An 11523-nucleotide genomic window follows, 5' to 3' on the forward strand; every position below is an offset into this window, starting at 1 on the left:
TATAGGACCGCCATACACGGACAGCTCGAGCAGTCAGCTAGTGATAATCATGCATGGACCGCTCTTGTAGTCATAGGCTAGTTACACCACCTAACTTTGACCGTAACTATAACGGTAACCGGTGTTTTTTGTATCGAGTTTGACAGATTTTTGATGTTTGTCAAAGTTAAAGTAAGATGGTGCAACCCACAGTCAATTAAATTTCACCGTGCTGCCGAATCAGTCACAACTGCTCGAGCGGTTCCGTGTATGTGTGTCCGTAGAATACTGTAGTTTGCTATGCAGTCGCAGCTTGAAGCTGTCCATACTATGTCCGTGTATGGCGCGCCTTATCTCCAAGCCCCAGTCAGCCTAGATATAGTAACATACATGACTTGCATGTTTTTCTTCGGCGAATGTTATTTATTACTTCGCCTCTTGAAGCGACTGTTAACACGACTCAGCTTCATTCACAATTTACTTTTTTTGTATCACCACAATTTTAACATAATGTCATATTATTTATTTCCAGGTTTTGGAGTGGGCCTTGCTTCGTCATCGTCGTTCGTGTCGCTAAACCACTACTTCTCCAAGAAGCGTGGGCAGGCCGTCGGCTTGTCCATGGCTGGGACTGGCTTCGGCCTGATGGTCATGCCACAGCTGGTCAAGATCCTCCTGGGAGAGTACGGGTTCAGATGGACCGTAGTCATCCTGGGCGCTTTGGCTTTCCACGCAGTGCTCGGTTCCTGTCTGCTACAACCAGTTAAGAGGCATCTTAAAGAAGTGCCGGTGGACTGTGAGATGCAGACAGTAAAGGTAACAACCAATTGTGTAAATACACTCTTTGGATAGTCTCACACCCGTATTCACAAACATTACTATGAGGTCTCACAGTGCGCGTGGACGCACAGGGCGACACATGAACCAATCACAGAGCTCTATTCAACGCTGTGCGTTCGATTTGCTGTTTCACTTAAGCAAGCATCGTTTGTGAATACGGGCGTCACTTTACTTCAGTCAGATGAACTGTGGCCATTTTGGGGGCATTACCGTTCCACGCAAACGGGCAAATAAGCAATAGTATTCTGTGAAATGTTCTTTGTTTGGCTTTGGCATAATAATTAACAAGATAAAACACGTTTATAGATTTTTTTCACGACGACAAGTTACGCCAGCTATTTTTGAAGTCGAAAATTAAATGTGAACGATACAGTTCAGATTATGGAAATTCCCTGACCTCGTTTACGTGAAGTTAAATCCACATAATTTCATGAAAATCCGTACTCATCCACTTATCAACTAGTACGTAGTCCAATCGGAATGTCAAGCAATATGGTGTTGTTTATAAATTGACATAGGTGTATCATACTCTCACTCATCCATTGTTCATCTAATCATGTAAGGCATGCCTAAGTCCTAGACCGTTCAATAGTCCATTCTTTAAGGCTGAGTCCGCACTACGGATTTTTCCCGCAAGTGGTAAACCGCCAAACATGAGACCGCCTGAAACGTATACATGGGAAAAAGCCGCAGTGCGGACGCTTATAAAATCACGCGGTTAAAAACCGCGGCAGTTTAGCCGTAGTGCGGACTCTGCCTTATATCGTAGTTTAGAGGTACATCAAGCTTAACACTGTTGCATCTTATGACAGTAGTAATAGGAGTTATTTTGCAATAAAAATGCTAGTCTGATGTGACGGAGTTTGTACAACAACAGGAGTCATAAAAAACCAAAGCACAATATTTCTAGTTTCTACTAACACGAGTCTAATATTAACTTTGATTCATCTATGGCACCAAAAGGTGATTACGCCGAGTTATTTATAATTTCATTCTGAACCTAGGATCTAATGTCAACGACTAGGTATCATTTACATAACATGATTATGCTACGATTGCGGTGTTAATGTAATAATTGAATTGAGTTGTTAAATTGAATTGTGTTGATTAGATCACCGTTTTGGACACTGCCGGTGTAATTGAAGCACATGGTCGCCGGTCTGTCGTCGAAATTGAACATTATTCTGACAATCTGGTTCTGTTATTGAGGATACCGAATAATATGCAATTGGGCAATCCATCAATTATTTATCATTGACATATTCTGAGATTTGTAATGTTAATGATGAATAAAATTTCTGTCTGTCTTTTATCATATGAATTTCGTTTCTGGACAGAAATATTTACAAAAGTAATATTTAATATACATAGAAGATATTTTACATTATGAGACCATATTTTGGAAGTTGAAGATCTTTGACCTACTTCAGTACAGCTGGCTCAATGTAAATTAATCTGAAATATAGATTTACGTCAGACAATTTGCAACCTTTCATAAATTAACAATAATTCCAGTTTTCATTGGCAACAAAAAGTACAAAACAATGAAACATTAACAGAAATCTGTTATTTTGTATTCAGCATCAGCTGAGCAAATAACATGTTTTCACATAGATCTGAAATGATTGCGTTTAAGCATTATTCATAGGTATTGTAAAAAAAGACACAGTTTTAGTTGATAGACACTGTGTAGGTTTGTTGTCGACACGAAAAGAAGAAGAAGTTGATAGCATTTAAATAATGTAGAATAATTCAAGCTCATTGATCACACTGATTCTTGCGAATATTATTCCCTATAATGCATAATTTTGGCGCATGGTGCAATGAAGAAATTACTTTTTTATTATTTAGGTATCTCTAGATACATTTGCAATACTACTTACACCGTATGGATCTAGTCTATCTAGAAGACTTTTCCTGAATGTTCTTATTAGTCTCATAGGAGTCCTCTGTCTGTTTCCGTTAATTATGCTGTTTAAAGTACAGTTACTTGATTCACACTTAGTTACTTGATTTTAACTTCAGCGCATCGTATAACCCAATAGCGTGGGTGTTTTTCGCGCGTAACATTCCACCAAGGCCCTATGTAAATTCTTAATTATCAATCAATCGTCCGCTTTGTATGCAATGAGCAATGGTTCAAAACAATCAGTTACGCTACAAAACAGATGCGAAGTGCATTGTACCTTACATTATCAATTATTACTCATCGTTGTAACTTGTAACATGCCTGATTAGAAACGGTCACGGTTTTATTTTTTGAATATACAACTATAGTAATAAGTAATAAATTTATTTTAGAGTTATTTCTGTCAATCTGAACAAAACAATTGTTGAAGTGTAAAAAATAGGATTATGTATATAATTACATTGAATAGGTACTTGGATTGAATACCATGTAATTTATGTTGATTTGAAAACAAAGTAGATATGTATTACATAATTTCAAATGTTCTGCTGAAAATAAAATAGGAATATATCACTTTAAATACCATGCAATTGTAATGTGTTGCATTGGAAACAGACTAATATTATATAATTTCAAGGGCGATGGAGGAAAAAAATACACTAAAATTTTGTTATTATGTTGTATGCCTACAAACTCCAGTTTTCACTTGGTTTTGATATTTTCCCCCTTTTCTCACACAAAAACATCTTTATTTCCAGGAAATGGAGTGCATCCTCGAAAGCGACGAAGAAGCGGACGACAAGTTCGAAATTAACCCTCTCGTCACGCACGCGTTGCCAAAACTGACGCCCCAGCGGTCTCACACTAATATGAACCATCCGTCAGTTAGGACGATCGGCCTCCCGCGAGCGAAGACATGTGATAAACCACTGCAAGACTTCGACAAGACTTCTAGGCTAAGTTTAGGGTTAACCACTGCGGCGTCGGTGGCCGCGATGCCTCGCGTGACGTCAAGCGGCAGTATGAGCGAAGCCGCCCGAAGGAGAAAAGTCTCGGTTATCTCGAATATATCCAACATGGACTTTACGGGCAGCTATTTGCAGCTGTATCTTGATGTAGGTATTGGATCTTTTTATTGTTTTATTCATTCTGTTGTGTGTGTATAGTTTGTTTCAAACGTAACGGTCCTATTAATTTAGTTTGCATTAATTAGGTGGCGCTTATGTCGTACGTCGAACATATCCAGTTCGGGTCATAAAATCTACCATACATATGACGAGACCATGCTGAACTATGTTTATTAATTGTATGAATCGATCTTAATGTATCATGTTTTTATTTAAAGACAAGAATTGAATAAGGTCTACTATCATATTTGTGATTACCTATTGGCGCCACTGGCGAGTAACGGGATCCTACAGTAAGCTAGGGGTTAAAATAGTTACAATAGCCCTTATTGACACAGAGAATATGGTTGAGAAAACACAGAATACCAGATGAAGTAATCAGTCAAGTAGTCTGATGTTAGAACTACCGTATTTTGATTAAAATTTCCATTCGTTCATCCGTTTCCATGTTTGAAACAAACTATACGATTGAGCTTCAATATTGTGTAACAAAGGATAATCCATCATTTCTACTCGTTTTTAATCCGACTATTGGAAAATACAACCGATTATTGATGATTAGTAACCGTATTGTTCATAGATTAAATTAATATCTTGTTATCAGTGAATGACATAATTAAATTAAGTATTTATTATTTTCCAGACGGCAGATGACGAAGCGATACAGATGAAAACAATCAAGAAAGCCGAGCCAGAGCAAGAGAAGAAGAAGAATTTCTTCAAAAGATTCGTTGCACTAATGGACTTAGATCTACTGAAAGACTGGTCGTTTTTGAACCTTTTACTTGGGCTCTCACTTTTTTGGAGTGGCGAGCTGCAGTTTAGGATGTTGACGCCTTTTTTTATAAGAAGCCTGGGGTACAATATGAACGACACGGCGTTTTGCCTATCCATGACCGCGATCACCGATATATTGGTGCGGTTGATACTACCCCCCATATTTGATAGGACTACTATATCCAAGAAGATGATATTCTTCATATCTGCATTCTTTTTGGCAGCGACAAGATCAGGTGAGTTTATGCTTCTACTCAATACTAAATACTCAATTCTTTATTGTATCCATAATATATTGCATACTATTTATTCTTATTCGTTTTATAAGGTAACAGGATTTAGCAGTGAACGTCCTGTGGCTGAAACGATGATGATAATAAGAGGGGGTTTTTTGATCACCTTGTAATAAGTGATCACCACCGCCCATATAGCAATATTAAAAGAGTTACAGATGTGTTGCCTGTCTCAATAATGCAACAATTCTGATGGTTATGTCATTCTACAAAAGATTTATACGAAGTAAGAAATTAGAACCAGTAAATGCATACCGTAGCTGATCATTAGCCATCAAGATGTTATTGACGATGAGAGTGAAACTTTGGTCTTTTGTGAGAATGCGTTACGTGGACTCACGTTGTAGTAACGCGGATACTCATGATACTCATATGACATGTCCGTCTTAGAATGTTCTCATTAAAGTTAGTTATTGTGACCATTTTGGCACGAGAAAATGTTTGTCCGTCACGTGATAATCACGTTGCCACTATGCAAATGGTGTCGTATTTCAGAGCGATGATTGACTTTTATTGTGACGACGAACGGTTTAAAATACAAGTAAACATGTTATTTTAGAAGCAGACTGATATATTATCTTATTTTTCTCTATGTTACCTCACTTACCTTATTGTGAATGAATTGTGTTGAATCTTAAAGTGTTACATTAAGTAATATGCTAATATTTATGTAAATTATGGGTAATTTGGTAATTTAAATGTATAATTTTAATCTTATGTGACAAGTTTAAAAACGGCACGGTTCAATCATTTATAAAAACCAAGTCGTAAATTTTGTGACTACTGGTTCGATCCACTTCCTAGATTTACGATGTCTTAAGTGCACAGGGGGCATAGTGTGAGTTTACATCAAATGTATTCGATATCGAGTGCATCAAAAAAAAAATGAAGATTTTAGTTCCTAAAAGTTTCCGCTAGGGGCGCTGTACAATCCGTCATACAATTTTAATGTCACTTTTTTACGTAGTCGATATCGAATACGTTTGAAGTAAACTCACACTACGCCCCCTGTGTGCTTACCATGAGTTTACGTTAGGTGTGCTCGCTAGCGACTGCGTAAAAAAATGACATTACTTGTATGACATATTGTTCAGCGCCCCTAGCGGCTACTTTCAAGAAACAAAATCTTCATAGATATTTTTGACGTACTCGCTAGCGAGCATACTTATCGTAAACTCATGGTAGGTCACTGATTACTGATAGAATTTAAAGTAGGTCACAACTGGTTCATAGATATTTTCTAAAACTATTCTCAATATTAATGTCATTATTTCCGCCTTTCGTACACATCCCTACAATACTAATTTTATTTTTAATTTATTTCCAGTATTAGCAGAGCAAAGCGAGTGGGTGCCACTCATGATTTGGCTGTCAATTTGCGGGTTCTTCCGAGGGATGTGCCTCAGTAACTTTACATTGACGATATCGGAGTACTGCCCTCTTGAAAAGTTGCCAGCGGCCTTCGGTCTGCATATGGTCAGCAAAGGAGTCTTTGTGGTTGTCATCGGACCTCTTATTGGTAAGTTTTAGTAGGTGAAACATTAACCGGTGTGATTTTGCTTTGAATTAAGGTTAAAAGTTACTACTACATAATTTAAAAATGTAATTTATTTATCAATTAAAAAGACTCAAATTTTTTGGTTTTGCTTTAAAAGAAAAAAAATAGCTACGCTCCACCTCCTTCGGATATAAGTTGCTATGCTAGTTTTAGCATAGTTAGTAGAAATATAAATAGGTAACACAAGTTATAAATGTGTTTTCAGATAAATAATTCTTTATCGTCCTGGGCGAAAAAGCGCTATTTGATTAATTGCTTACAAAAACCTAATTAACATCTATTTTTAGGTTACGTCCGCGACTACACCGGCAGCTTTGCGATTTGCATCCACGTGCAAAACGCGCTCATAATGTCGTGCGTCCTTGTCTGGGGAATCGAATACGCGCTTGCCTTCACTAGGAGGCGCAAGGTCGTGCAGATTTAGTGGTGACGTCAGACGTATGATGTAGACAGTGCGGATCTAGTGATAGTGACATCTATGGTCGCACGAGTGATACAGAGCCGTCAGGCAGCTGATTCTGTGGGTCTAGACAAAGTGCAATAATCGCAAACCAGTCGAAAAGTGGTCGAAAAGCCCCTTTTTTGTATGGAGTTTTGACGGATTCGACTTTCGATTCGATCAAAAAGTGCGTTTTGTCTAGGGGGGCTGGTTGCTATCTTTGAAGAAATAATGAAAATGACAGATGTCATTTTTCTGTCAACCTGGAATGTGTGACCAGGCCTAAAATCAAGCAGAGACGGGAAAAGCCGTGATAAAGAACAGTCTTAATCGAAGAGTAAAGACACTAAAGACGGCCAAAGATGTAAAGATTAAAGGTGTTTCTACAGCTGTGGTGTCAAAAGACATTGTGTGAAGTGTAATATTGGTGCTCGGTTTGTTTCAACTCGGGCTCAAAGTCGGAAAAATCGTTTAGTGTATTAGTAACTACAGGGTGTTATTGAATTATCGCAAAATCTAAAACAAAAAGATTTTTTTTAAATCACCATTTTTCAAGCATTGGTCAAAAATATTTGATCAATGCTAGATTATTTTATTGAATTCAATAAAAATCAGTACTGTCTGAACTTTTGCGTTAATTCAATTACACGCTGTATATCTTGTTCCATTATTGATTTGAAAAGACCATAAAACATGGCGACATCTTTAAATAGGAATTTGAATTGTGCCAATGGCAGCAGCTCGGTTATAGTGTAGTTTGTACGGACCATTTTGTTACAATAGTTTATTTTATAAATAGATATGTACTTAGAAACATTTTTGTCGTGTCTGAAGAGTATGCTATCCGTTTCTGTGAGAACTACGTATGTCTTTGTAGATGGCGCCACCGACTTAAAACATTTAGTAGAAATTGACGATAGTTTCTTAGAACTTTAAAATGCGCGCGCCTTTACTGACACAATAAAGTAAATAATCCATTTTGTGTTGCAATAGTACTTAGTTGTTCAAAGAGGATATATTTTATTAAATAGTTGTTAGACATTTACTTCTATTAGACAGTAAAGGGGCGATCTCAATTATATTTCTAAGTGGCGCCATCTGTACATCAGTGGTGATATTTAGCGTTTGTAAAAGACGGGTTCTTCAAACGTAACTGATGACGAAAGTCAATGCCTTTGTGGTATATCTATATTTTAATTATGGCAAATTAATAGTTAATTTGCTTCAAACAAGCAGGCGCGAACAGAAAGCAATAAAAAATTTAACAGTTTCGCTAGTGAACTCTCAACTTGAGCATTTCTCTGCTTCCTCAAGAGATGGCGCTGTTTACACATTAGCTCGCAGTTGGCTAAATGTACTTTTTTACATACCTAATATAATCTCGCCTGTCTGTATGTACTTAATGTGATAATAAGATAAACGCCACCTTGTTTGAAGCAAAACTTAGTTTACTCTGTAGATAATAAATGCAACAACTACTTCCATAACTTCTCTAATCCAGTGCCAGGAACTATCATGACATTTTAGTGAATTTACTACGGTTTTTGCATCTTGTAAGCTTGCCTTTATTTTATTTTAGTTAATTGTATGGAAAAAAATTGCCAGATTAAGTAAATTAGAAAGCAAGTATGCAATTTGTAAAATCCGTATTTTATTTTTGACATGGTAAACTAAACATGACTAAAATATTAATAATGACACTTATTAAGCATTTTGACTTTTATATTAATTTAATTATGTTATTTAGATATTCTATATTTTTAATATTGACTAATGATTGGTACATTCTAAGACTACCCTCGTATTCCAAGTTGATCCTTTTAAATTAAAATAGGAGCAAGCAAAATCAGTTATGTATTGGGGTTCAATTTTGCTTGTGCTCAATCTTGGTTTTAATATAGATATTTGAGAGTTAAATAAAAGTATGAGGGTAGATATAAATCGTAAAAGGATGTTATAAATAGTATTTCTCTATGAATGCAGTTGGATCCAGTGATTAGCAACTGTCGTTCCTTTTCTACACTTACGTGTAATTAAAACGTAACCAACTTTTAGAAATTGATTTTTAATGATCATATTTTTAGATGGCTGTTTGTAGTTTTGAAAGGTTTTATCTAATTAAGCGTGTATCTAGGTCATAGCGAACTTCAGTAGACGTATCTTCAAACAACGGGGTCTATAGTAATTTAACCTTAGAAGTGTAGGTTCAAAAAATTATGATGGCGCGTTAAGAATATTGTATGTGCATCTTAGGTCCACTCGTAATGCAAGAGGATCGTAATAGGTTGTTAATTATTGTTTGGTTAAGGGACTTGACACTTTTCGTGAACTAATAATGTACCTTTAACTCTAATAACTGTCGCGGGACTGTACGGCACTCGTACATAGTTTTTTAGGTCACAAACTCCTATCACTAATCTGTTTAGTCTTCCAGGATCATAATGTAAATATTTAACTATATCAATATTGCATTATGTGCTTCTCGATGTGATTTTATTGACCAAATATATTGAAGTACTTACGGAACTTTTATAAAAATGTATATTAATCGATCTTACTCAATTATCGTACTTATATTGTTTGTGAAACTTCCCCATAATACATTGGAGTGCCATTTTTAAATGTCTGTTGTATTTTTGTACTTATCAATTTTAATCTTTAAAGGTACTTAAGGTTTGTAATCGTCGCAATCATGAAATGTGTGTGCCAATTGTGTATATGTCTTTATATAAAGGCTCTGGCAGATCTGGTGTGACTGTGGCGCGATTGTGGCGCTACCTGACATTTTTTTAATAAAATATCCTGACCTGGCAAGGTGACAGCTGTCAAATTAAACGTCACGTCGCGCCACAGTCACGTCAGCTGCATGCCAGAGACTTGAAAAACTGTAAACATTATGTATTTTCTGTACATATTGGAGATGTAGCAATAAAGCATTTATGCTTCGCAAGGAATTGAACAGTGAACAGAAATGTGATCTGTGTTTTGAAGAAGTGAAGGAGTGAGGAGTAAGGAAGGATTTTTTCAACTTATTCGTGTTAATTATACTGAATTCTTAATTTTACTAAAGACAACACAATATAAATTTATCAGACCTTGAGTCAATAGACTTTAGTAATCTTGTGAATGAGATAAATATTAACTGTATAAATTAACTCAATATTGTTACTTTGTAATAAAGAAGTATTATTTATATCACAAAGTCAACTAGAATTAACATTGTTAATGTGACTGCGATATTTGGATAGGTCAGCACACCACGTAGTAAAGCTAATATACCTAGTTACAGACGATTTTATATCAAGTTAAACAAAGTTGAATCTTATGCAGTTGTAATAGAGGCGACTTAAAATGATATCGACTGTACAGTTAGATGGGTTTCCTCGATTCCAAGATTGCTAGATTCTATGATGTTTGAGGAAAAAAAACTTACCTCAATGGTTGAAAATTCAACAATAAATGGTTCGAGCAGCTTATGGTCAACATGTGACCACATAACGAACATTTTTATTGTAAAATACACATACATACTATACAAACACGTAGTTTGTATTGTCTAAAAATACATATATCAAGCAATCAAATTAACGTACAAAGGTGATATCTTAAAATCAAACGTAGATTATATTTATTTATAGAATGGCAGCTGCTAATGGGCCGTAAACTATCGTGTAGACATTATTGGTATGTTAGTGTCAAACTTGTTTTATTTTATTATAATTATGACACTAAAACTATACTTAGTATTTTTTAAATCCTTTTAGCAGCCTCTTAATTAAAATTGCTGAGTCGCGCATTGTTTCAAAAGGTTGATGCCTATGAAATTGCCGATGCTTTTTAGGTTCACGGATTTATGTTTACGCATTAAAAAAACAGTCCTAAATGTCATTCATTACCATCACAGATTTTCTGTTCTGTGATTTCCATGATAAGATTTGTTATCTTTTTCGCAGATGACATTTTTAAAATCCATTTATTTTGATGTTAGCTTAATGTTGTCTGATTCATACATGTTTTATAAAATTATGCCATCTGTAACCTTAGTTAACTAAAATTTAGTTTTCCTAAATCGTCTACATAAAACGGCAATTTCATAGGTTTACCACCATATGTTTTAGTAAATATAATTATATTTTAAAATATATTCCTAATACAGAATTACGTGCCTTAATTTGCACATTGATTAATGATTATTTTAAAGTCTGATGTCGAGTGGAAGAGTTATAGGTAATGATTTATTTTATATGACAATAATTCGTTATTCCTTCGTGTAACACTGTGTGTGACATGTATTGTTATAGATAATTGTTTTAATTACTTACATGACATTTTGTCTCTTGAACTTTACATTTTCGAATACCCGTTTGTTTTTTATGAATCAATTATGTGACATTATCATTGTTAAGTTATGTAAATTGCAGCTTTTATTGTTTAAATGTATGTTTTGCATTAGTTCAAAATAATTACGTCGGTGCAAGTTATATAATTTAATATTAAGGATGTATTTCGATTATTTGTTGAGAGAACAATCATGAACACGTCTTATGTATGAGTGAATATCAGAAAAGACAGTGGAATGAAAATAATAAGTGGTTACCGAA

General features: G+C 35.3%; 1 protein-coding gene across 2 annotated transcripts in view; it reads left to right on the forward strand.

The window, feature by feature from the left end:
* Window positions 1-11523, forward strand: part of LOC135073140 (uncharacterized) — a 29756-nt gene extending 18233 nt beyond the window's left edge. For both annotated transcript variants that reach the window (XM_063967181.1, XM_063967182.1), the window contains exons 4-8: window positions 512-795; window positions 3487-3843; window positions 4499-4868; window positions 6253-6444; window positions 6771-11523. In XM_063967181.1, the coding sequence (XP_063823251.1) occupies window positions 512-795; window positions 3487-3843; window positions 4499-4868; window positions 6253-6444; window positions 6771-6907 (1340 nt within the window). In that variant the 3' untranslated portion in view covers window positions 6908-11523. The remainder of the gene's footprint in view (window positions 1-511; window positions 796-3486; window positions 3844-4498; window positions 4869-6252; window positions 6445-6770) is intronic.

The sequence above is a fragment of the Ostrinia nubilalis genome, chromosome 7 (assembly GCF_963855985.1).
Source record: "Ostrinia nubilalis chromosome 7, ilOstNubi1.1, whole genome shotgun sequence".
NCBI lineage: Eukaryota > Metazoa > Arthropoda > Insecta > Lepidoptera > Crambidae > Ostrinia > Ostrinia nubilalis.